This window comes from Mauremys reevesii, linkage group 5 (genome assembly GCF_016161935.1).
Source record: "Mauremys reevesii isolate NIE-2019 linkage group 5, ASM1616193v1, whole genome shotgun sequence".
Taxonomy (NCBI): domain Eukaryota; kingdom Metazoa; phylum Chordata; order Testudines; family Geoemydidae; genus Mauremys; species Mauremys reevesii.
The window spans coordinates 130,287,044-130,314,313 of record NC_052627.1 but is presented as its reverse complement, the minus strand read 5'-3'; the positions used below and the strand labels follow the sequence as shown (position 1 = coordinate 130,314,313).

At 44.5% G+C, this 27,270-nt stretch overlaps 1 protein-coding gene across 5 annotated transcripts in view; it reads left to right on the top strand.

Annotated features, from left to right (window-relative positions):
- The window catches only part of SMOX (spermine oxidase), an 80,527-nt gene that overhangs the window by 46,510 nt on the left and 6,747 nt on the right, over positions 1-27,270 (top strand). For 3 of the 5 annotated variants that reach the window (XM_039540977.1, XM_039540975.1, XM_039540976.1), the window contains 3 exons: positions 3,341-3,567; positions 18,444-18,617; positions 20,611-21,310. In XM_039540977.1, coding sequence (XP_039396911.1) covers positions 3,341-3,567; positions 18,444-18,617; positions 20,611-21,310 — 1,101 coding nt within the window. Of the gene's footprint in view, positions 1-2,326; positions 2,404-3,340; positions 3,568-18,443; positions 18,618-20,610; positions 21,311-27,270 lie in introns of all 5 variants that reach the window. The other 2 variants (XM_039540979.1, XM_039540978.1) reach the window with 2 other exon arrangements.

Here is a 27,270-nt window from a genome sequence, read left to right as displayed (position 1 = left end):
TAGGCACAAGGTCGGAGCTCTGCCACTATATATATATATATATACGGCTTCTGCATTGGTCTGATATATGTATTGCAACAATCATCATAACATCCAGGTGCTACATCACAGTGATGCATGAGAAATACATATTATAGCTAAATAACTATGTTAATGGGACTAGCAGACCCATTTTATGAGGACTGTATACTACTATCTTATTAAGGGCTTGTTTACACTTACGGGGGGATCGACGCACAGCCATCGATGCATTGGCGGTAGATTTAGTGGGTCTAGTGAAGACCCGCTAAATTGACTGCAGATCGCTCCCGTCAACTCCTGTACTCCACCAGATTGAGAAGAGTAAGGGGAATTGACGGAAGACCACGTCGACATCCCATAGTGTGGACCCCGCAGTAAGTAGATATAAGCGATGGCGACTTGAGTTACACTGTTTACATAACTCAAATTGTGTAGCTTAGATTGACTTTATCCTGTAGTGTAGACAAGGCCTTATTCAAATGAGATTGGTATTGGAACTACTTGATTTTTCAAGCCTTGAAGCGCCCTGGAACTAAATGGAGTATCTGTGTAAAAGAATGTGATTAACTTCACACCTTTAAAGAATTTATCATGCCACTTACTCCAGGAAATAACTGGCTTATCTGCTTTGTGTAATGTCGGTTAATGGGTTTCTAAATATACAGGTGAGCTAGACTATTTTTAGTTTCCCTGTACAGTATTTAATTACATTCCTCACAACGGCTCCTATAGAACACAGGAGAAAATGGCTTTTCCTTTTTTGATTGTGCTGTGACAGTAAAGTAAATGCTATCGGGCAAAAATAAAAAAGAATACGCTAGTATTTTGTGTTACTTTAAAAAATGCTGATAATTGAAAGAAAAAGAGCCAGATTCTATTTGGATGTCAGTATTAATGCCAATTCACACTAGTGTAACGGCGACCACAGACCGGCCTACATGTTTTATATACTATTCCTGCTAATAACCTTGTATGCTATGAATTGTATGAAGATCCCAGGTAATAAGATCACTGTCACTTTAAACCTGAAATATTTATGAGCACTATACTGTTGATTGCTGGACTGAATCATTTCCACCAGACTGCATGATCTATGGGTATGTTCAGAAGTTGCAATGCCTTAAATATTAACACATTTAGGCCCTGATTTTGCATAGACATGAGCACACGCTTTATGTGCCGATGTAAGTCTTTGCACATTCAGGGCCTTGACGGATAACTTCCACTGGCACTTTATTTCCTTTTGAAATTGTTCTTGGCTTGGAAACCCAAATGTCTTGGGATTTGCTTTGAAATGGTGACTCATTTGATAGCATCACTTCTAACAGTGAACCCACTGTAAATGTTATCATACTTGGAATGGCATTGCGATTGTATTTACATGTTAAGCACTATGTGATGGTGTAATCCAGTGGTTCTCAAACTGTGGGTCGCGACCCCATTTTAATGGGGTTCCAGGGCTGGCATTAGACTTGCTGGGACCCGGGGCCGAAGCTGAAACCCTAGCCCCACCGCCTGGTGCCGGGGCTGAAGACCGAAGGCTTCAGCCCTGGGTGGTGGGGTTCAGGTTGCAGGCCCCTTGCGTGGGGCTGAAGCCCTGGGCCTGCAGCTTTGGGTCCCCCTACTGCTAATTCCTAATAAAATATCCACATAAACTACAGGACATGCTGCATTGCATGGGGTTGATTCCATGATAAGAAAGGAACAGTGTTGGGTCAAATTTTGTCCAAACTTTTGATTTTGTACAAATGAACTTTTACAAAACCTAACTGTAATAAGAAATAGTCCCATAAGTTAAGATAAAATCTGCTAGAAATAGTGTTTCTTTTTAACCTAATAAACGTGCCCCTGTGTTATCTGCTTAAACTTTGCAGAATTGGGCTAATACGTGAGAGTCAGAGGGCAAAACTGATTAGACTTAGACTAAAGAGAACCATGTAACTGACTAATCAGTTTGCATTGTCCAAACTGAGAAATGCAAAAAGCAAACAAATAGCATAGGTAGTGAAAAATAAATGATATTTCTTAATGTGACAGTGCATCTTTTTAAAGCAATCTTTCAAAGGCACAAATAATAAAATATGATCTATTTCCACCTTATGGAAATGCAGGTAGTTTGAGTCCTTTTGGTAAACAACACACATGTTTAATTGCAGAAGACGGTTTTCCTGCATGCTAAAGTAAGCAGCCTCAGGCTGCCCTTACAGGACAGTCTCAGTCTTTCCTGCATTCCTCTGCATTAGTGGAACAGATGCCTTTTTGCCCTGTACTTGAATAACAATCACCTTCCCTCCCCTTCCCTCAGACTAAATTTGATGTTTGAAGGCTTTGGGTGGCCTACCGATGCTCTTATTCTTTCCCTACCACTTCTTCAATATTTATGTAAGTATTCATTTATATTCTGTTTGCAGTAGTACAGTACAGAGAGCCAACCCCTCTTTTCCTTCCCCTTTCTGAGCAAGAGAGATCAATATACCCTCTGGTGCACTAAATTCTAATGATGTTTGTAGGGTAGACAGCATTGCATTCTGCTGTTACACTGCTCAGAATCTGATACCGGGATATAGAAAATACTCATATAGCTCTTTTGAAGATATAAAGCACTGTACAGAGGTCCTTCCAGCATCGTTGTGGTAGGTAAACGAATAGTATCCCTATTGTATAGGTGGGAAGGATGAAGTAGAGAGGCTAAGTGGCACCTGTTGAGCTAGTGACAATCCTGGATTAGGACCTGGAGTCAGGGATTCTGCTTTGTTCTTGAACTATTAGATACCATTGCTGCTGCATACCTTGGAATCTCTTTAGGGAACACCCCTCTTGTGATTGATCCCCTTTTGTAGAACTGTATGACACTGTTGTTCTGTAGAGACCTACGATGAACAAATATTAGTATCAAGTATCAGAGGGGTGGCCGTGTTAGTCTGGATCTATAAAAGCAGCAAAGAGTCCTGTGGCACCTTATAGACTAACAGACATTTTGGAGCATGAGCTTTCATGGGTGAATACCCATTTCGTCAGATGCATGTAGACTACGTGCATCCGACGAAGTGGGTATTCACCCATGAAAGCTCATGCTCCAAAACGTCAGTTAGTCTATAAGGTGCCACAGGACTCTTTGCAAATATTAGTATGACACTTAAACTTGTCCTTAAGTGAAAGCACTTCTTCAGTGTGGTTTTTTTGGTAATGTGGCATCATTGGGCAAATGTCCTATTTGTGTTCTATTTACTGCTCTTCATTTGTAGACTGGAATGTGACATACAACATCTCTTTTTAAACGAGTTCATCGTACTGGTCTAATTGGATTGTTCCCCCCTAGAGAACGCCACTTTTGAACTGGGAGCTACGTGGATCCATGGTTCAAATGGAAACCCAGTCTATCATCTAGCAGAAGACAATGGCTTACTTGAAGAGACTACTGATGGTGAGAGAAGTGTTGGCCGTATCAGTCTTTACTCCAAGAATGGGGTGGCTTATCACCTTACCAACAATGGGCAGAGGATTCCGAAAGATGTGGTTGAAGAATTCAGTGATTTATACAACGAGGTTGGTATTTAGCAGCCCCCTCCGGTTGCACATTGGTCTGAAAACCCACTAGACACTTGTCAGTGCTGAGACAGTAGAAAAACTTTTAATGCCTTCAGTTTCTCTACTTAAAATAAGTTTTGGATTTTTTTAAAAACCAATATGGTGCCATCTGCTTAATTCAGTCACTGGTTAATGTGATCAGAGCTCCTCGAACCAAATCACACTCAAGAACAATACCCCTTCTGTTCTGTCTTATGATCAATTCTCATCACTTCCAGCAAATATTGTGGGATAATTTAATCAATAGCTGTAGACTTGCCATTTAGCTAATAATAAGGAAGGGGCCCAAACGGGGCAGAACGTAATAACTTAGAAAGATCCAACTAAAAAGATGTGGCAGTGAGACATTGTTATTGACATTATAATTACTACGCTGTGCTGTGTAAGTTATGACATTCATCCTAGTATGAATTACAAGCTCGATTGCATCACAAGTGCTGTGACAAATGCTACAAGGGTTAAATATCATTTCTCTCTTGGCCAGAGCTTTCATTTCTTTGATTTGAAAGCTACTGTAATGTTCATTCCTCAATCTTAAATGATTTTCTCCAAAGAGCTATGTAAAACAGTGCCTAAGCTCATGGTAGAGACTCTAGACCAACGGAAAATAGAAATGAAAGCACTAAAAAAATTAATAAATGGAAAATTGCAGACTAAAAGTGGAAATACAGGTTCAGTAATAAAACATGTCCTAAGCAAATACCCAAGGAAAAAACGATCTTCGGTTTCCTAGATAAGTAGGGTCAGTCTCATTTTGGTGTAAATGGGCACCATTCCACTTATTCTAGTGGAGTGATGCCTGCTTCTGCTCCGGGTGAATGTGATCCCTGATAATTAATTAATGGCTGAACAAATGTAAAATGACATTACTTTTGTACTTTTATAATAGCAAGACTTAGGCTATATCTACACTATTGCGGTAAGTCGACCTACACTATGCAACTCCAGCTGCGTACCTTAGGTCGAGTTACCGCAGGGTCTACACTGCGGGGGGGCCAAGGGGAGAAAATCTCCCGTCGACTTACCTTACTCTTCTCGTCGGGGGTGGAGTACAGGGATTGACTGGAGAGCAATCTGCAATCGATTTGGCGAGTCTTTACTAGACCTGCTAAATCAACTGCCGGTGGATTGATCTCAGAACGTCGATCCCTGCCGTAGTGTAGACCTGCCCTTAGACTTGCCCTTAGACCAGTGCTAAGACAGCTTGCCAGGTTTCACTCTAAATATTCTCCTGATTGGTTTCCTCTATTTCTAATTATATTTGGGTGAGGGGCCAATATAAAATTTCCCCAATCAAAAGGCTCTCCGAGTGGGTGGGGGCGGGGAATCATCCTTGCCAAGTTGTAGCCCTTTGTAGAGCCCTCAAAGTTTGCAGCTGGATCTGAACTTCACCAACACTTGTTTGGGTAAATCTTTTTTATAATGTCACACCCCTGGGATCAGCCAGACATTGTATAATATATATTTAAAAATATGTACATGGGTATTCAAATCCTTCACCAGAGGCCATTAAGGAAACAAAATAGTTATGGGATAAGAGCTAAAGTGCTATCATGGATCAGAGACAGAATGGCAATGCTGATTTCCAACACAGAAAGACATCTAGCATTGTGCTAATGAATACATGGCCTATAATTAATTGAGTTAATAGAGAGGATTGTGGGGAACATCCAAGGGCTCTAGTTAAGATAGGCAACGCAGTGGCAGATGAAATCCCACTTGGACAAGTGCAGGGTGATGCACTTTGGCAGGAATAGTTTGAGCTGCTTTTCCTTATTACTAGGTTCTAAAATTAACAGTAGCCCCTCAGAAAAAAGAGCTGGGCGTCACCATGATGAGCTCAGGGAAAACCTCAGTTCAGAGTGCAGCAGTGATCAAAAGAACGAATAAAATGTTGGGCCAGATCAAAAAAGAGAGAGGGAATAACACTGGAAATGCTGTAATGAATGACGTTATATAAGTAAATAGCATGCCTTTGCTCTGAATACTGTTTTCAGTTCTGATCATCCCATCTCAAAGATATAGAAATACAGAAAGTGTTTCGCAAAGGGGAATGAAAATTACTAGAGGCCTAGAACGACCTGTTATGAGAAGCAAACAAAAAGAGGTGAGAATACAGTTTAGGGAGAAGACTAATACGAGTTTACAGAGGGATACAAAGTGAATGGTGAAGAAAAGTCAGTTTTGCACTTGGAGTTACCCTTTCTCATAATACAATAACAAGGGGCCTGCCAGCGAAACTAGAAAGCAACAAACTTCAAGCTGATCTTTTTTTATGCAATGCATAATTAGCTTGTTACTACCAGAAGAGAACCTTGTGGCCAATAGCTAAGAGTCATAAAAGGATTTGACGTTTTTATGGGTAGTTGGGGGGAGGAATAGCTCAGTGGTTTGAGCATTGGCCTGCTAAATCTAGGGTTGTGAATTCAATCCTTGAGGGGGCCATTTGGGGCTTGGTCCTGCTTTGAGCAAGGGGGTTGGACTAGATGATCTCTTGAGGTCCCTTCCAACCCTAATAATCTATGATAAACACATCTGCTGTTACATGTGCTGGGATAAAAATATATAAGGGATCTCAGCACTCTTACTTTAAGACATAAGCCAACCCTCAGTTGTCTGGGACTAAGCAGTGACTTTTCCCCCATCCGTGTTGCATCATTATTGCCTATAGTGGGGGAGTTAACACTCATCTCTGAAACTGCTGGTACTGGCTGCTCTCAAAGGTGGATGCTGGATTAGGTGGATGATTGCACTGGTCAGCTATGGCAAGTCCTGTGTTTCTCTCCTCTCTCTCTATTTTTGGGAACAAAAATAAGAGAAGTTATTAGGATCTCTTGAAAACCCAAATTGCAAAAGAAACCAAACGTGCAATGTGCAAACACACTCGCTGTTGGATGAAGTAAATAGGAAAGTGCGTAGTATGTGTGTGCGGCTTCAGGAACTTTACTCTTGCACAACGCACAGACGAGAATGTGTTTCTCTTTACACACAGACTGAGTCAGCATGTTGCATTACTTCTAGCTTGTATATTTTTGGTTGTGTTGGTTCCTTACGGTTTTACTGCTCTGGATGATTTGCAGGTTCTTGTGCCACGTTTATAATTAAAGGGGAGGGGGAATGAAAAGTGGACACTCAGCCTGCGTCAGTTTCAACCTCTTCTTTATTAGTTGGTGGAATTGTATGTTGGGGCATTTTACGACATCCCTAAAACCACTCTGAGTAAACAACCACTACACTAAATCAGTGGCAAATAAAGCGAATCTGAAAACTGGATGCACGTGACATATTTAGCTTTCCCTCACAGTCATCTCCAGGGTCCTGACATACCTTTCCCTAACAGGGTGATCTCCAAGCCACTTTCTGAGCCCTGAGAGTCCCCTACTGTGATCAGGGTCCCAGGGGGGGCCACACGGAGATTGCTTAATCAGAGCAACCTGCAAAGAATGGGGAAGATGATTCCCAAAACTGGTGGTTATTCTAATACTTAGATTTACCAAGCCAGCAACAAAGCAGCTTCTACAACACCTTACTGGTTACCCAGAAGCCCAAAACACACTTCCCTTAAAACAATTCAGCCTTGGGCTCCCACCCAGACAGCCAAATCAAATATGATGAGGATTATTGAAAATCTTATTCAGCATATAAAAAGTTCTACCGATCCCAACGGATCGGACACATCGCCCACCAGGTCAATGAATATTTCAGATCTTACCCAAATACACGCTTGCAGCCAATTCTTATGAACTAAACTAAGTTTTATTTAAAAAGAAAAGAGTATAGGTTAAAACAGGGTCGGCAACCTTTTGGAAGTGGTGTGCCGAGTCTTCATTTATTCACTCTAATTTAAGGTTTTGCATGCCAGTAATACATTTTAATGTTTTTAGAAGGTCTCTTTCAAAAGTCTATAATATATAGCGAAACTATTGTTGTATGTAAAGTAAATAAGGTTTTTAAAATGTTTAAGAAGCTTCATTTAAAATTAAATTAAAATGGGGGAGGGATAGCTCAGTGGTTTGAGCATTGGCCTGCTAAACCCACAGTTGTGAGGTCAATCTTTGAGGGGGCCACTTAGGGATCTGAGGCAAAAATCAGTACTTGGTCCTGCTAGTGAAGGCAGGGGGCTGGACTCAATGACCTTTCAAGGTCCCTTCCAGTTCTAGGAGATTGGTATATCTCCAATTATTATTATTTTATTATTATTTATGCAGAGCCCCCCAGACCAGTGGCCAGGACCCAGGCAGTGTGAGTGCCACTGAAAATCAGCTCGCGTGCCGCCTTCGGCACCGCGCCATAGGTTGCCTACCCCTGGGTTAAAAGATCATTATACATACAGGTCTGAGTAGAGTTATTAGGTCAATTTCATAATAGAGATGGTGAGTTTTAGCGTTGCAAAAGGTTATTTCAGAATAAGTTCCATAGGTTATAGCTCAATGTCCAGTATCTGGGTGATCCTGACTAGAGCTGGGGACCTCAGTCTTGCGACTCAAACTTCCCCCGAGGAAGCTGAAGCAGATATGTGATAACAGGATCAGGGCCCAAGAGTTCCTTTTATAATTCTCTTGCAGCCTCTTGACAGCAGGTGACTAATAGGTGAAGCATTGTGGCTTTGAAGTAGAACTCCTATTTCCTCAGCATCACTGATAATTAGCTACATGGATCTAGGGTGACCAGATGTCCCGATATTGAGCAGTTTGTCCCGCGCCCTGACTGAAGTACGGTCGGGATGCCATTTGTCCCGATATTTTGTTTCGGGCTCTTTTTTTCCCCTCCCCTTGTTGCTTAGGCGGTGGCGACCGGCAGAGGGAGTGCCTTTTCAATTGTTACACTCACCCGGCACGTCCGGGTCTTCAGCGGCATTTCGGCGGGGGGTACTTTCTTCTTTGGCGGCAAGGTTTATTACTGGCTGCCGAAATGCTGCCGAAGACCGTCAGCGACTGAAGGACCCTCTGCCGAAGTGCCGCTGAAGACTCGGACAGGTGAGTGTAACAACTGAAAAGATGCTCCCGCTGCGGTGGTCCCGATATTTTGGAATTCTCATCTGGTCACCCTACATGGATCAGCATAAGGCAACTGCCCATCTCCCACCATTTACAAGTAGTTTATTACATACTTCAAAGAGAAACGAAGACAACGATATTATCACATTCAGAGTTCATCTAAATGTTAATATTCCCTTTTGATCTTTGAATCAATGAAACATAGTGTGAGACAGGAGCCGTCAGGTTACACTGTTAACATCTAACAAGATATAGGTAAACATAGACTAGTACAATCACTATCTTTTCCCAATTCTTTAACAATACAAGTCTACATTTCAAAGCTCTCCTCTATCTAATATGGCTTTGCTAGCTATTTATAAGGAATATCCTTAATTACCATTTACATACTTTCCTAATATGTCTTAGGAAGAATTTGGGTCATTTAGCCTTCAAGTTGCTTAACCCTTTCTGGCTCAGTATCACACCCACTTTTAGCCCTTTTAACTTCATTAGCCTCCCAGGATGTGGTCTTCATTGCTGGGAAAGGTGTGTTTTACATTGATGTAAAATTCTGGAGGAGACAAGGAACAGGTGGTTTCCACTTTGATGATGCTAGGCGAGGTAAACCCTGGGTGAGGGGGTGGTATAGTGTTGACCTTGATTAGCTGCCTCAAGGTAAAAACAACAGGGCCTTGTCTCTGTAGGATTTTACATGATTAACAATAATAATGTAAGTACCATAGTGCCTAAGAGCCCCATCTTCAGTTTCAAAACACGCCTACCTTGTGCAGTGGAAACATAGCACAATCGGCCCCACCTCAGCGACCCTTTTTCTGGTTACTATAGTTAATGGTCTCAGCGTCAGTCAGCATTCCCCTGTGTGGTGGATGTTGGTGGGTGAAGGAGGTAGCTGGAGAATGATTAAGTTCTCTTCCCCTGAGGCTCCCACCCTCTGCTGGGCTTTATGCCAGCTCAGGACTAAGCTGTGGTCCCCTGCATCATAGTCTATCGTACTTCCATTTGCCTGGCCCACTAGATACCGAGGGCCTGGTTTGTACTGGAGTTGCACTAGCGTCAGACTGGCATGAGACAGTGGTATAAATCAAGCCTTTCATTTTAAAACCGAGATAGAAAGAGTGCTTGAGGTGAGTTCCGACAAAATCCTTAGGAAACTGCACAGATTGAGATGTGCCATCCTGGCCTTCCTAATTCAAAACTGAATACCTTTTAAAATTCGCTTTTCAACATCTGGCTTCCTGGAGAGACTTCTTTCCCTGTGATATGCAGCCAGGGTTGCGATGAATGGAGATGCTGATGCAAGTCTCTGGAACGCCATAGAATCATAGAATATCAAGGTTGGAAGGGACCTCAGGAGATCATCTAGTCCAAACCCCTGCTCAAAGAAGGACCAATTCCCAACTAAATCATCACAGCCAGGGCTTTGTCAATCCTGACCTTAAAAACCTCTAAGGAAGGAGATTCCACCACCTCCCTAGGTAACCCATTCCAGTGCTTCACCAGCCTCCTAGTGAAAAAGTTTTTCCTAATATGCAACCTAAACCTCCCCTACTGCAACTTGAGACCATTGCTTCTTGTTCTGTCATCTGCCACCACTGAGAACAGCCGAGCTCCATCCTCTTTGGAACCCCCTTTCAGGTAGTTGAAAGCAGCTATCAAATCTCCCCCCTCATTCTTCTCTCTTGCAGACTAAACAATCCCAGTTCCCTCAGCCTCTCCTCATAAGTCATATGTTCCAGCCCCCTAATCATTTTTGTTGCCCTCCGCTGGACTCTTTCCAATTTTTCCACATCCTTCTTGTAGTGTGGGCCCCGAAACTGGACACAGTACTCCATACGAGGCCTCACCATTGTCGAATAAAGGGGAATGATCACGTCCCTCGATCTGCTGGCAATGCCCCTACTTATACAGCCCAAAATGCCATTAGCCTTCTTGGCAACAAGGGCACACTGTTGACTCATATCCAGCTTCTCGTCCACTGTAACCTCTAGGTCCTTTTCTGTAGAACTGCTGCCCAGCCATTCGGTCCCTAGTCTGTAACAGTGCATGGGATTCTTCCGTCCTAAGTGCAGGACTCTGCACTTGTCCTTGTTGAACCTCATCAGATTTCTTTTGGCCCAATCCTCCAATCTCTCTAGGTCCCTCTATATGCTATCCCTACCCTCCAGCTACCACTATCTACCACTCCTCTCAGTTTAGTGGCATCTGCAAACTTGCTGAGGGTGCAGTCCACGCCATCCTCCAGATCATTAATGAAGATATTGAACAAAACCGGCTCCAGGACTGACCCTTGGGGCAACCCCGCTTGATACCAGCAGCGAACTAGACATGGAGCCATTGATCACTACCCATTGAGCCCGACGATCTAGCCAGCTTTCTATTCACCTTATAGTCCATTCATCCAGCCCACACTTTTTTAACTTACTGGCAAGAATACTGTGGGAGACTGTATCAAAAGCTTTGCGAAAGTCAAGGAATAACACATCCACTGCTTTCCCCTCATCCACAGAGCCGGTTATCTCATCATAGAAGGCAATTTGGTTAGTCAGGCATGACTTGCTCTTGATGAATCCATGCTGACTGTTCCTGATCACTTTCCTCTCCTCTAAGTGCTTCAGAATTGATTCTTTGAGGACCTGCTCCATGATTTTTCCAGGGACTGAGGTGAGGCTGACTGGCCTGTAGTTCCCCGTATCCTCCTCCTTCCCTTTTAAAAGATGGGCACTACATTAGCCTTTTTCCAGTCATCCGGGACCTCCCCGGATTGCCATGAGTTTTCAAAGATAATGGCCAATGGCTCTGCAATCACATCTGCCAACTCCTTTAGCACTCTCAGATGAAGTGCATCCGGCCCCATGGACTTGTGCTCATCCAGCTTTTCTAAATAGTCCTGAACCACTTCTTTCTCCACAGAGGGCTGGTCACCTCCTCCCCATACTGTGCTGCCCAGTGTAGCAGTCTGGGAGCTGACCTTTTTGTGAAGACAGAGGCAAAAAAATCATTGAGTACATTAGCTTTTTCCACATCCTCTGTCACTAGGTTGCCTCCCTCATTCAGTAAGGGGCCCACACTTTCCTTGACTTTCTTCTTGTTGCTAACATACCTGAAGAAACCCTTCTTGTTGTTCTTAACATCTCTTGCTAGCTGCACCTCCAAGTGTGATTTGGCCTTCCTGATTTCACTCCTGCATGCCTGAGCAATATTCTTATACTCCTCCCTGGTCATTTGTCCAATCTTCCACTTCTTGTAAGTTTCCTTTTTGTGTTTAAGATCAGCAAGGATTTCACTGTTAAGCCAAGCTGGTTGCCTACCATATTTACTATTCTTTCTACACATCAGGATGGTTTGTTCCTGCAACCTCAATATTCTTTAAAATACAGCCAGCTCTCCTGGACTCCTTTCCCCCTATGTTATTCTCCCAGAGGATCCTGCCCATCAGTTCCCTGAGGGAGTCAAAGTCTGCTTTTCTGAAGTCCAGGGTCCATATTCTGCTGCTCTCCTTTCTTCCTTGTGTCAGGATCCGAACTCGACCATCTCATGGTCATTGTCTCCCAGGTTCCCATCCACTTTTGCTTCCCCTACTAATTCTTCCCAGTTTGTAAGCAGCAGGTCTGCCCTTCTGTTTCTAGTCTGAAATAACCCAGATTTGCTGATTTGGGGCACGCAACAGGACCCATTTGTTCTTCCCATCCTCAGAGAAGAGTTTGGCCAGTTCTTCACTCTGCCTTGTTTGCTGGTGTGTTACCGTTTGTATTTCGAGCTGCCCCCTGGTGGAAGGGGTAAGATGACATTAATATTTGACTTTGGAGTTTTTGCTAATTGGCCTGGTGCTGTCAGATCCTGCGTACGTGTGCTTTCTAAATGGAAAGAAAATCAGTAGAATCTTGTACACGGTGCACTACATCTTGCCAAGCTCTTTGAAATAAACCTTGTTTGGAGTCTCTTGAGTATGTTTTGATAGCTATGTTGTCGGAAAAAAATAAATGTAGGTGTTTTTCTATGTCCCGTATTTCAAAAGTGCCATTTCCCAGTAACTTTAAATGGAGCCTTGTACACTCGTTGATGTTATAGTTTTTTTTCAGGTTTTTGATTCAAGAGACAGCCTTGAAGTATCTCCAAATGGATGAATACAGTTCTGTCTGCCCTTTATTAGAAATTCTCATTAAGCGCACAGTCTTGGTTTAACCTTTGTATGGTCACTTACAACAGATTTTGCTCTGTGTGTGTATGTATATAAAGGATACAGTTCCATTTTTTGGTTTGTGTGTATGTGTGTGCACATTCTTTCCATTGTTAGAAGCATAAATATCCCTGTCCACAAGTAGATTTAGGAAGTGTGTTCAATCCTAAACTCAGTCAATACTTGATACGTTATTAAGAGATACTTCATTGTAAGATTCTCTTGGCATTTCCAATCTCGCTTCTTTGCATGTTGCTGCTGAATGAGCTGCCATTCACAAAATCTTTTAGCAGTGCAGGCCCGTGACTGGGGCTCCTTGGTGCTACAGATGATGATATTTTCCTGTTGTCTGACCAGTTGGATCACATACTTAGGGGAAAAAAACTCATTTGGTGTTTTCCCCACCGAGGGAGAAATGTGTGTTTCTCTTCTTTCCTCTGGTGCCCAGTGAATACTACAATGGACAATGAAAACATGCCTATGGCTAATGTAGTCTCTGGGCCAAGTGGTAACTGGATTTTAATACAGCTTTGCTTGTCTTGTGAATGTGTTATCTGCTTATAGTCTGCAATCAGCTTATGAAAGCTGAGCTGCATTATGCTGAGGCAAGGTCTGCGGCAGCTTTTAGCAGTACTTGTTGGAAGTGGTTAGACCTCAGAAATCTGTGCCATAATGTAGGCCCATGAACTGCCGAGTGTTGAAATTCCACAATACTTCTGATGTCGGGGTGGGGGAGAGAGACCATTCCCGCCCCTCCACTGAGAAGGACTCCCAACCTCTCTTGTTTTGAAATCCCTGTGCTTTGGGGCAGCTCTGTGCCTCAGTCAGTACCCCAGGGCCCTTCTCTTTTCCTGTTTTCTCCCAGTTTCCTTATTCTCTTCTGTGTGTCTTCCCTTCTTATCATTTCTTTTTCTATGTTTTGGTTTTTTCTGGTACTGCTCCTTAATTTTTTTTTCCTCTCTCACCCCAGTTCACTTCCTGTCTCTTTTCTCTCTGTTCATGTTTATTAAATAAAACTTCAAAGCAACCCCTGCAAATTACAGTCACAACAGGGGTGCAGTACTCAGAGGTAAAAAGAAAACATCAACTCCCTCCCCCTAACTTTTTGTTCTGAGAACTAAAAGGTCAATTTGATACCATAGTCCCCAATACCGATTGCCATTTTGCCAAACTCATCTGTTTTTTCTCAGACGTTTTTAGCAGCTGAATGACTGCACAAATAGCTCGAAGTACAGTTTCAGGTGAGTCATTCTGTGCCTGGAAACGGCCAAACAGCAACTACTGCATTAACAACTGCGAGGGTCTCAAGGAAAATACATAGCAAATGTCTGTCCTTCCTTATCCAGGTAGATGCTGAATCCCCTGGCGCCTGAAAACTCCAAAAGCCAGTTGTCTATAAGTCTGGCCATGTGACAGCAGACCTCTGAGTTTTGAGGCCAACAGATCCTTTCTCTCCCTCTGCAACCACTATCTTGTGTTTTGTCTCTCACGCTGCCCACTGGCAGTCAGGCCTTTGTAGTGCACCGAGGGACTGGGATAGAACACGGGGACCAGCTGTGGTGTGTGGGAGAAAGCATGTGGCCTCTAGTGGCCCCTGCAGCTTCTTATTACAAGCCATAGGGATGGATGTGGCAGGATCCTCCTACCTCTCTTCTGGCTGGGAATTGCAGCGATATGGAAGGTGCAGGGGGCAATCAGTTTAAACCATTTTCCATAATTACTCCTCAACACTGGTATGTTGAAATCATGAATATCCAGTTCTGTCAGAGAGGTCAGTAGTTTTAATCCAAATACCTTCGATGGGAAAAACTCTCCAACCAGAGATCTTGTCTCTCCGCTTATAAAGCACTATGCTTCCCTGTGGTGCTAGATAAATGAGAAGGTGGCACAGATTCTAGACAAACAAGTTATTCCTGGGATTGGTTGTACTTCTGTGATTTATCTTTAAGGGCTTTCCTGCCTGTCTTTGTTCTGGTACGTTTTTCATTTGATATGAAGTACCATGAATCACAGTTGAGCAGTTCTCGGAATCATGCAAACAAAAGGCTTGATTATTCCAGATGGGCACAAGCAGTTGGTGGTGATGGTTGTGTTTTTAATAACCGCTTCCTCCTCACCAACAGTAACAATGACACAATTTGTTGGGTCATCTTATTATATGAAACACCTTCTCCAAAAAAAAGAATTCTAACTTGATATCTTTTGATGAGATTACAAGTTTGGTCGATAAAGGTGATAGTGCTGAAGTAATGTACTTAGATTCCTGTAATGCATTTGTCTTGGTACTGCATGACATTTTGATTAAAAAATTAGAAAGTTATAAAATTGACATGGAACACATTAAAAGGATTAAAAGCTGGCTAATTGATAGGTCTCAAAATGTAACTATAAATGGGGAATCATCGTCAAACGAGTGTATTTCTAGGGGAGTCCTGCAGAGATCAGTTCTTGGCCCTACGCTATTTAACATTTTTATCAGTGACCTGAAGAAAACAAAGTCATTACTGATAAAGGTAAATTTTGGGATTGGTAAATAATGAAGAGCACGGGTCATTATTGTAGAGCTATCTTGATTGCTTGGTAAGTTGGGCTCAAGCATCTAGGAACAAAGAGTGTAGGCCATATTTACAGGATGGGGGATTTTATCTAGGGAAACTGTGACTCTGACAGAGATTTGGGGGTTGTGGTGGATAATCATCTGAACATGGGACATGCTGAACAGTGAAATATAGTGGCCAAAAGGGCCGATGCAGCCCTTGGATGCATAAATGGGAATTTGGAGTAGGAGTAGAGAAGTTATTTTACCTCTGTATTTGGCACTGGTGTGACCAGTCCTGGAATCCTGTGTCCAGTTCTGGTGCCCACAATTCAAGAAGGATGTTGATACATTGGAGAGGGTTCAGAGAAGAGCCATGAGAATGATTAGAGGATTAGAAAACATGCCTTATAGTGGGAGGCACAAGGAGCTCAATCTATTTAGATTAACAAAGTAAAAAGGTTAAGGGGTGACTTGATTACAGACATGGGGAAGAAATATTTAATAATGGGCTTTTCAGTCTAGCAGAGAAAAGTGTAACACAATCCAATGGCTAGAAGTTGAAGCTAGAGAAATTCAGATTGTAAATATATTGTAAATTTTTAACAGTGAGGGCAATTAACCACTGGAACAATTTACCAAGGGTTGTGGAGGATTCCCCATCACTGGCAATTTTAAAATCAAGATTGGATGTGTTTCTAAAAGCTATGCGTTAGGAATTATTTTGGGGGGAGTTCTGTGGTATACAGAAAGCTAGACTGGATGATCACAATGGTCCCTTCTGTCCTTGGAGTCTCTGAATGTATGAAATGGTGGAAGATTCAGCCAGTTGAGCAATATCAACTGGGAACTCTTGGGTGCTTCATGACCGTATATTAGTGGTCACTAGTGTACAGGGTGGCCACTCACACATTCCCAGAATACCAGACATTCCAGTACTTCTGGGAATGGGGAAGGGGCCACCCCTGCTGGCATGTGCATGCAAGGTCATGCTGCTTGGGGGACCTCATTTTGAGGAGCGTGCTGCCCCAGTCTTGCAGGGGAGGGGCAGCGTGCTCTTTAGAATGGTGTCCTCCATTTGATACCAGACAAAACCATGTGCAGTTTTGTCTCAGTACTGGATGGGGGACAAACCACCCAAAAAGGGGGACTGTGGTTTAAAATCAGACGAGTGGCTTCCTTACTTGTGAATCATTCACTCTTGTATATATTGATTTCAACATAGGAGCCCCTGTTCCAGAATATTGGACTCCTGGATAAATAGTTTAAGAATACAGTCTGTTAGAATTTGGGGGATATGTATTGGTCAACCTATGGATTCCATTTTTGTTTTGTGAATGTCATGTTGTATTTCAAGTATCAGAGGGGTAGCCGTGTTAGTCTGGATCTTTGCATGTTGTATTTCAACCACCATTTTGAATGTAACCTATAGCGTGGCTTTGAATGTTCGTTTGTAGCAGGAACTTGACACCATAGAGGACAGTCTAGGAAGCTGGGACAGCGTAATTAAAGGCCATCAGCACTGAATGGCTTATACCCCGGTGGAACAATGGGTTTGCTATGAGCAGTGCCATTGATTTTGGACAACTCTCTGCCTAGAAACCTGGCGAAGAGGGGGTGTTGGAACCTGGAATTCCCTACCAGGGGCAAGAAAGGTGTCAGAGGCTGTCTTTAAACCTGGAATGCTCTGTATGCAAAGGAAGCCATTCTCCAGCCAGAAGCAAGGATAGTCAGGCCAAGGAAGGTCAGGCTGCCTGGCCTAAAGGACTGAGCCCAAGGCCAGGACTCTCAAGGGTCGTGAGGACATTGAGGGGAATTGTATTTATGGAGTTTATGGAAAACGATAGATTTGTAATTCTTGTGTTTATTAAGAGTAAAGTATGCATGTGTGCATCAGACCTTCCTTGACCAGGTGGACTCTGCAGAGAACGTGGGGGCTCCGGAGGACTGTGGTGCTGGTTCCAGGGTCTAGGCTGTTGAACTGTGGGATCCCACTGCCTAAGGAGGGTGTCACACATGGGGTCTACACCTGAGAGCATGCCTGAGAGACCCATAGCTAGGTACAGTGGCCAGTCACTGTCCAGACCCAGGGGGCTTAGAAGTGTGTGGGATTGAGTTGATGGATCCACTCACAGCAGACTGGTATCTGTCCAAAGCATGTGACAGGGCCAGGTTGTGACAGTCTGAGAAACACAAAATCAGAAGTAGCAAACCCAGTCACTCGTCCTACAAAAGACGCCAATCCCCCAAACCAAACATTCTCTAACTCTGTTCTCACCCTAACAAAAATCCAAACTTCAACCCTGCCTGTGCAGAAGGTGTGTTCGGGTATAGGTGCTCTCTGGTCTGCCGCCGTTCGAGGGCAACTGGGCCACAGGCAGTAGCAATATTAGTACTGTAGCTTGAGTAGCAGGATTTAGCCACTTGAGGGTGCCATGATTGCACAAGAAGCTCTGTCCCTTCCTCCAGTGGAAGGTAATGGTGAAATGCCCATATTTTGGGAAGACCGACAGACACAGTGTGTTCCTAAATAGCTACCAGAGAACATTTGATGCAAGTCAGAGCTCTTCCAATTTGTCTTTGACCCTCTGATTTTCTATCCTCTGCTGACTGGCAGAGCTGTGGGTAGAATCATAGACTATCAGGGTTGGAAGGGACCTCAGGAGGTCATCTAGTCCAACCCCTGCTCAAAGCAGGACCAGTTCCCAACTAAATCATCCCAGCCAGGGCTTTATCAAGCCGGGCCTTAAAAACCTCTAAGGAAGGAGATTCCACCACCTCCCTAGGTAACCCATTCCAGTGCTTCACCACCCTCCTAGTGAAAAAGTTTTTCCTAATAGCCAACCTAAACCTCCCCCACTGCAACTTGAGACCATTACTCCTTGTACTCTTGGTACATCTTGTGAAGGGCAACATGTGATCAAATAAATTCCTAACGCCCTCTGACAACTTTTAGGCTTGTGCCTCCAGCTATGGAATTTGTTCCCCCACACAATGGGGTGGCTTGAGTTTACCGATCCTGGGTGAAGAGGCGTGCGCACACTGCTCAGGGCTTGGATTCTGCACACTCGAGCTACTTGCTGCGAGTGACTCTCTCCTCTTTCTGTCCTGTCTCCGGCAGGTCTATAACCTGACTCAGGAGTTCTTTCAACGTGGTAAACCAGTCAATGCTGAGAGCCAGAATAGTGTGGGCGTCTTCACACGGGATGTGGTGCGCAAACGCATCAAAGCCGATCCAGATGACCCGGAGACCACCAGGAGGCTAAAACTAGCCATGATCCAGCAATATCTTAAGGTATGTTTAAAAAGGCAGTTCAATCACGGGACATTAGAAACCTGGCTAAGAGTTATGTCCTATCACTAGGGAATTACTTAGATTGGCCATCTTTGCAGCTGGGATATTTCTGGTTCATATATTAAATTTTCCTCATAAGCTGGACATCTCCACAATGGGCTGGCAAGTTATGAGATGTCTCATCAGTTCAGTTAAATTCTTCTGTGTGGTGTTATAACATTCAATCCTCTACCCTTCCACTTACCAGCCAAAGACAGCATACTGCCAGCTCCATCTAGGAATGGTGCTTTTTGCCCCATACCATGGACCATGTGCTGCAGGCACAGCGTCATTTATCCCCTTTTGGCTTTCTCCAGAGCTTGGAAACCAGGAAAATTAACTCTGATAATACAAAGCTGTTGGGGCAATCCCTGCAAAATAAATCATAGAATCATAGACTATCAGGGTTGGAAGAGACCTCAGGAGGTCATCTAGTCCAACCTCCTGCTCAAAGCAGGACCAATCCCCAACTAAATCATCCCAGCCAGCATCCCCCCTCAAAAAATCCGAAAGCATCTTAGCATTCATTTGAAAGGGGAGAGAGAATCAAATCAAAGGTAAACTGTGTTCATTAAAAGCAGCAAAGAGTCCTGTGGCACCTTATAGACTAACAGAGGTATTGGAGCATGAGCTTTCATGGGTGAATGCATCCGAAGAAGTGGGTATTCACCCACGAAAGCTCATGCTCCAATACGTCTGTTAGTCTATAAGGTGCCACAGGATTCTTTGCTGCTTTTACAGAGCCAGACTAACATGGCTACCCCTCTGATACTTGTGTTCATTAGTACCTCCATGCTACTTGCCAAGTAGATCCTGCCTTCTCTGTATCTTATCTTGAGGATGGGACTTGTGCAGCACCAAGCAGTCAACACAGAATAAATGTTAATCATAACTGGGCAGTTTGTGCTTTGAAATTGTCATGTGAATGAAAGGCTTATGAAGGAAGGCAGGGGAGCCATACGCACAACATTCTGGCGCAGTAGGTAAGTATATGTATCCACTATGGGAAACTGAGGCAAAGAGAGACCTGAGGTCACACAGGGAGTCTGACAGCTGCTGTGACACTCTTCCCTCTGAGTCATTATTGAATCAGTAATAGCCACTTGTGGTCATTAAAGAACCCAGGGGGCCTTTCTGGTAAGAAAATGGGCTTTAACTCTGGTGTCCTGGCCAAATTCTAATCTGGATAGTTGCATTTTGCCTCCCCAAGATTCCTTCTGTAATTTTGGTGCTGAATCATTGTAATAACTTGCTTTTATTTATTTAGATTTGATAAAGCTTTTCCACCATAGCCAGAACAACTTGTACAACTACCACCGATGCTCTAGCCTCAGGCTGTAGATTGTCCTATAACCAGGGAAAGGAGAAGAGCGGGGACTTTAAAGTCCACAAGGGACCTCTCAGCTGCAGATCATTAGCTAGTTGAATGTTAATGTTCATGGTGTGCTGAGATCTGCCTCCGAAGGGGTGGCTTTGAAACCCTTTTGTTCTTCTAATGTCTCTGTATAGAATGTGAATCTCTGTCAATGTTTGCTAGTGAAAAAGGTGTTTAAATAAGCATGGCATCAGCCTCAGTTTGAGCAGCACCTCAGCTGATCCGTGTTCAGCACTCCACCCCTTCTCTAGCAGAAAAGTTCAATGGGATTTGTACGTGATCAAAAGTGGCCAGGGCCTTGGTCCAACATCATGCGGAAGGGGCATCGGAGTACTATTGCAGAACACACTCAATTGGTCCTTAGAGAGAGAGAGTTGGTGAGCAGTATAACAAGTGATCTGTTTTGTCTAGCTCTTTGGCTCTCAGGTGCTATATTGGTAAATGTCAGTGTGGCCTAGTGCAAGGGATTGGGACTCCTGGGTTCTATTCCTGTCTCTGCTGTTAACTTGCACTATTCTGTCTGTACCTTGGTGAGGTGGGTAGCTCTTTGGAAACTTAGTTTTGTGTTGCTTTCGCTAGGTCGAGAGCTGTGAGAGCAGCTCCCATAGCATGGACGAGGTCTCGCTCAGTGAATTCGGGGAATGGACTGAAATCCCTGGGGCCCATCATGTCATTCCTTGTGGGTTTATCAAGATTGTGGAGATCCTGGCCCATTCCATTCCAGAGTCGGTCATCCAACTCCGCAAGCCAGTCAAGTGCATCCACTGGAACCAATCGGTCAGCAAGGAGATTGAGCGTGTGGCGGACCACAACAGCGACAGCCCTGAGGAGGACCAGGGCTACCATGTCTTAGTGGAGTGTGAGGACTGCGAGTTCATCCTTGCTGACCACGTCATCGTGACCGTATCGCTGGGGGTCCTGAAGAAGTACCATGAGAGCCTGTTCCACCCTGGCCTGCCTGAGGAGAAGGTGATGGCCATTCAGAAACTGGGCATTAGCACCACCGACAAAATCTTCCTGGAGTTTGAAGAGCCCTTCTGGAGCCCTGAATGCAACAGCATCCAGTTCGTCTGGGAGGATGAGGCGGAGAGTGAGAGTTTGACTTACCCTGAGGAGTTGTGGTACAAGAAGATCTGCAGCTTTGATGTCCTCTACCCACCGGAGCGGTATGGCTATGTGCTGAGTGGCTGGATCTGCGGGGAGGAGGCTTTGATCATGGAGAAGTATGACGATGAAACTGTGGCAGAAACGTGCACTGAGATGCTGCGTAAATTTACAGGTCAGCAATGCTCTCGTTCCTTTTGTTGGTGGAGAAGAAAGGGGGGACCGAGAGGAAGGAAATGCAGTGAAGTAGTCAATAGCTCCTTGGCCTTTTGTTCCTTTTGAAAGGATGTGCAAATGCTTTAGAAGCACCTGCTGCAGAGACGCACTCTTTGTATTTATCTAAGTGCCACTGCCCTAAAGGCTTGAGTGTGTTCTGAGACTCATTTATATAGAGATGATGATGAAGAACTGGAGCACACTACATCAAATGGTGGGTTGAGTGCAGTCAGACTCCAAATGCTTTTTTAAAAAAAATCTCCAATATCATTTTATCAGCTTTAACAGTTACAGAAACGCATTGACAGTCAGGATTCCCAGGGACAGATCCTCAGCTGGTGTAAATCAGCATAGCTCCATTAAAGACAATGGAGTTACACCAGTTGAGACCAGCTGAGAGTCTGACATTTGGATTCTGTCTCTGACTCCCACTCACTGCACGTGTAAGTCACATAGGACTAAATTTAAAAAAATGAGCCACTCCGGGCTTCCCTTTTTCAGAGGCTCTGCCACACTTCTGTTCAATGTTAGCTGCCAGTAGCTTACAGCAGTGAAAATCAGGGAGCACCCAAAAATGAAGGCACCCCAAATTAGTGACCTTTTAAAAGGCTGTAACAAGTCTGTTTGTCAGTTCTGCATTACCTGTCTAGCTTAGCTGAAGGAAGGGATATATTTGTGAGGTGTAGCTCATTCATGCTGAAAAGCTCGGTGAGATCCTCAGAGGAAAGGTGCTGTGTAAACATGCAAATCATCCCTGAGTCAGTGTGTTTCTAGTGGGGATGCCCAGGGATTAGTTCTTGGCCTGATGCTATTTAACATTTTTATCAGTGACCTGGGAGAAAACATAAAATCAACACTGATAAAGTTTGCAGACGGCACAAAAATTCGGGGACTGGTAAATAATGAAGAGCTCAGCTAATTGTTATATATAGCGATGTGGATTGCTTGGTAAACTGGGCACAGCCAAACAATATGTATTTTAATACAGTTACATGTAAACATATGCATCTAGGAACAAAGAATGCAGGCCATACTTTCCCATACAATCCCCCATGGGGGATTCTATTCCAGGAAGCAGTGACTCTGAAAAAGATTCGGGGGCCATGGTGGATAATCAGCTGAACTTGGACTCCCTGGGTGATGCTGTGGTCTAAAGGGCTAATAAGATGACAAGTTAGCAAAGTTCTCTTACCTGTCTGTTGGCTATGAACCATATTCAGATCTTCAGCAATGTTAGTTGGATCAGCTATGCTGATGAGTACTTTCTAATTAGTTGCTTGCATTCAAGAGGCAAATAACTTCTTGTGTATGTAGCCTCACTTGCACATGTAGACATAGAGTCTAAACTCCTGGGGTAGAGACCAGGGGTGAAATCCTGGCCTTATGGAAGTCCATGGCAAAACTCCTCTTTACGTCATTCAGACTAGGATTTCACCCCACGTCTCCTCTTTAGTTTTGTACATCATGGAGTACCTTCTCACCATTCACATAATAGACTTTTTAGCAGAAAAGGACAGCTGTTACTCTTTTTTCTTTTTAAATCCCTGGCTACAGACTTTCTCCAGCACTTCAGGTGAAGACATTCAGAATGTATTTAACAATACAGATTTTGACTTGCAATTTGACTGATGGTCAGGATTTATTATTCCTCAAGATAAATATTGGCCTAGACTTCCTCTGTCACTACTTATCCCTCCAGTCATCGAGCTTCAGCTCCAGTGCCCATTGAAGTCAATAGGAATTGAATTGGGACCTAAATCTTGATACCCACTCCAGTGTAAATCAATAACTGTTAACTCTAATAGTAAGTGGGACTTGTTAGTGACCATAACAGGACAGAAGTTAACTGATGACTTAGTTGCTTTATTTTGCAAGTACTGTAGCACGTTCTCTTGGCCAGTGGTTTGTTGCTGGTTGAGCCACCAGGATACATCAGAGCCATTTCTGGCAGTAGATTAAATTCCTGTGGCAACTTTAACTTTAAGAGAAATCTATGACCTTTTGCTCAGCAGTCTGAAAGTTCACATAGCAAGAAACATTTCTCACCATGCACAGCATTAAAAACAGTCATGTGTGGTACTGGAAAATACTATGCCGTTAAATAGGGATTTAAAGCTACATTGCCTCCCTGAATCGGGGTGTTATAGAATCATAGAATATTAGGGTTGGAAGAGACCTCAGGAGGTAATAATAATTGGAGATATACCAATCTCCTAGAACTGGAAGGGACCTTGAAAGGTCATTGAGTCCAGCCCCCTGCCTTCACTAGCAGGACCAAGTACTGATTTTTGCCCTAGATCCCTAAGTGGCCCCCTCAAGGATTGAACTCCCAACCCTGGGTTTAGCAGGCCAATGCTCAAACCACTGAGCGATCCCTGCCCCCTGAGGTCATCTAGTCCAATCCCCTGCTCAAAGTAGGACCAACACCAACTATCATCACCACTTCCCCCTTCTCCTTTTTGACTCCATCTGCAGCCAGAACTGCCTTAAGCACAAGCAAGACAAAGGTCCTTCTTGGGGCCCAGTGAAGTCTGAGCAACTCATTATTTATTTCCCACCTCCATCTGTTTACGGGGAAAATACTTACAAGGCTCAATTTTCCATCCTCGGGACCTTCGAATTGCAAGGTTAATCCAGCCTGAACTCCACTCCACTGCACTCCACTCTTCTCCTCTTGTTCCCATCCCAGCCTCCACTGAGATTATAAACAAGAGTGCAGTGGTACCTTCAAAACATCCATATAAATTGAATTGAAATCACTGTTCTTACTAATTACAGCAGGTCAGCTCCAACCTTCCATAAAGACAAGAGAAGGCTCTTTTCTTAACATCAAGTTGTCTTAGTGCTCCATGATGATGCTTTCCAAATCTTATAAATAATCTTGATTGCCATTGTTCCTCCTATTTAAAACTGTTGGGCTTCTTTTTCTAAATTATTTTATTCGGTGGGAACTAAATTCTTTAGCCTTCCTCCTCTCCTACTTTGAACCTACCCTCTTACAAGTAAAGTCAGTTACCGAACTCTCTCTCTCTCCTCCCCCTCACTTGTCTTTTTAGGGGGAAATAGTTTGAAATTGGATCTTCTGTGTCCACTATGGTTGCTGTTCTGCATGATCCAATACCTGCTCAGTGTCCATCAGGTTCTCATCCATCTAAGGGCTTGGCTACACTTACGGTTTGCAGCGCTGGTAGTTTGCAGCGCTGGTCATCCAGCTGTAGGAGGCAGCGCTGGTGTGTGGCCACACCACACAGCAGCAGCTGTGTGGTGTGTGTGTTTGCAGCATTTCCAGCGCTGGCGGGATGGGATGCATGCATTATCAGCAAGCCACAGCAACAACGTGCTTTTTGCGTGCTTTTTTTGGGGGGGGGGGGGTGTGTGAGTGTGACATGAGAGGGGAGAGAGAGGGGATTTTTTGAGCCAACACTGTGTGTAGTTTAGCTTCCTGAAAAAAAAAATGATTTTTTTTGACCCTAGTCTTAACTCTTAATTGCACACACAGCTGCTGACTCCCTGCCTGCCTCTCTGCCTGCCTTCTTTTGTGATGTTTTGAGCCAGGTACAGATGGCAGAAGCAGCAACAGGAGCTTAGTTTTTTTTTAGCAGCAGCAGCAGCGGAGGAGAGGAGAGAGCAGAGGACAGGAGGAGGGAGATGAGGATTGATTTGCAAACAGATGCTGATAGACAGCAAACAGGAGAGCAGAGCTGCAGCGCAGAGGTTCACAAAAAAACAAAAGCAACAAACAAAAACAAAAACAAATAACAAAACAAAACAAAAATTCTGGGATAAAAGCTCTGGGATATCTCCTTGGTGTGGAGGCAAATAAAGTGCTGCTGTGGTGTGCTGATGAGCAGCGCACCGCAGCACCACACCCCACCCCAACCTGCCACACAACAGCACCAGGTGCCCAGCGCCAGCAGCCAGCAGTTGCAGCGGGGTTGTGCTGCCGCAGGTGGTGGCAGGTGCTGTAATTGCAGCCAGCAGCGCTAGCTACCAGCTTGAGCAACTACCTCAGTTGTAACCCATCTTCGTGCTGTGTAGTGACCTAATCCTGGGTCAGAATCTCTGGTTACATTTCCTAGGTATCTAACTCAAATCTCCACAGCCAAACTGATCTGATCTCTCTCTCAGGCACTCATCACTGCAGGGAAAAGACGGTTCTTGGAGCATTTCCATTCTGCCTTGTGTCCAGTTCCACCGGTGAAATGTTCATGGTTTGATTCATTCCCCCCAAGCAAGTCTTTTTATCTGTGGGAAAGTTTTTTCACAGTGCCCATAGCTATTCCTCCAAACCTCCCTGGGATAACGAGGCATTTTTTTCATTTGTGTTTGCTGGGTGAATTTTGGTGCTCCAAACCCATACTTGGATAGCTAACTAAGAAGCCTGAGCTCCTTCAGCCACTGTTAAAGCTCACCCTTTTCACAGTCAAACCACTTATTCAGGTGCTTCAGACACCCAAGTCTGGAGATTTGGGTCTTAACTGCTCGGTGTCTGTTTAAAATGACTGCACCCCTCTGCACTACTTCCCTGCCTCACAAGAGAGTTGAGACACATAATCAGTGTTTTGAGATGCTCAGAAGAAAATGCTCTATAAGTCCAAATAATTATTACTATTGCAGGGAATAGCACTACTTGTGACCTAACTCAGAACTTGCCACCAGCAATTTAGAAATAACCATAACCCTCTGCTCCATCAGGCCCCACCAGTAATGCTGTTGATTTTTATACCTCTGGGTAGCTTTCACACGGGGGTGGGTGTTGAGGGACAGGGCAGTGCTATCTCATGCTCCTTTATAAACAGAATACAGGAGTCCCTAGGACTCCCCTCTTCAGCTGTACATTTAAGTTACAGGGTCTGGTCCAGTGCCCACTGAAGTCAGTAGGACTCTTCCTATTGACTTCAGTGGGTGTTGGGTCAGGGCCATGTTCTATTATATTAGGCTCAGCATAATTTTACTGTCGGTATGTTTCTTGGAGGAGGAGGAGAGGAGACTATCTGCCTCTGGAACCTTAAATTTCACATGTAAATTAGAGTAGTGGATTATCTGTGTTTGCTGTGAAAGCCCTCTAGGCTTTTGCTGGTCTGACAACCATTGACAATTCCAGTAATTCACAACTGGGTAGCTGAAAAATGTAGCATCCTCTAAATCTGATTAGAACAGGGTGTCTCTAGCCCATAGGCCTAGTTTGACTGCTGTATTTGGGGTGGGAGGCAGCTCGAGCCAGGCCAATAGGGCTGCGTGTGTGTGTCGGGGGGTGGAGAGAGACATGTTCTCTCTCTCCCTCTCGCCCCACTTTCGCTGCCTCTCTTCCCCCTCCTGGAGTGGTGGGCACTGCGACGGGCTGCGCGCTACCCGGGCTGCCGGTGCTGGGGGGTGGAGTGGGCTGGCTTAGCAGGGGAGCTCTGGATGCTGATGCTGTCTGCTGCGCTGACCTGAGCGGGGGAGCCACAACCACTCTGGCACCAGCTGCTGCCGCTGGACTTAATGCTGCCGTTTTCTGGTGACTCCCGGTGCTGCTGCGGCCGCCTTCCTGCCGGGGCTGCTGCTACTGCTGAAGGGACATGACATGCCGGGCTCCCGCTTCCCACTGCACCGCACAGAGACACGCGGCAGCGTGGACCCCCCAGGACTACCAAACAGCCAGTACCCTGGGCTGCTGGGGGACGAGGAGGAGAAAGTTGGGAGTCAGGGAGCTGCTGGCAGGGGCCCAGCTAGGTGCATTAAGTTAAATGCACCGAGCCTTTCCCCCAACTGCAGCGCCTCCCTATAAGGCTGGCCTTGTTTGGGGGGGGCAATGTCCCCTCCCGCCCCCCCAACTATGCCCATGCTCTAGACAGTCTGAGGCCTTCTACCCATTACTGTGTTGAGAATTTGGATTTCTGAGAGCCTGTGGCCAAGGCGCTCACTCAGCCATGCAGC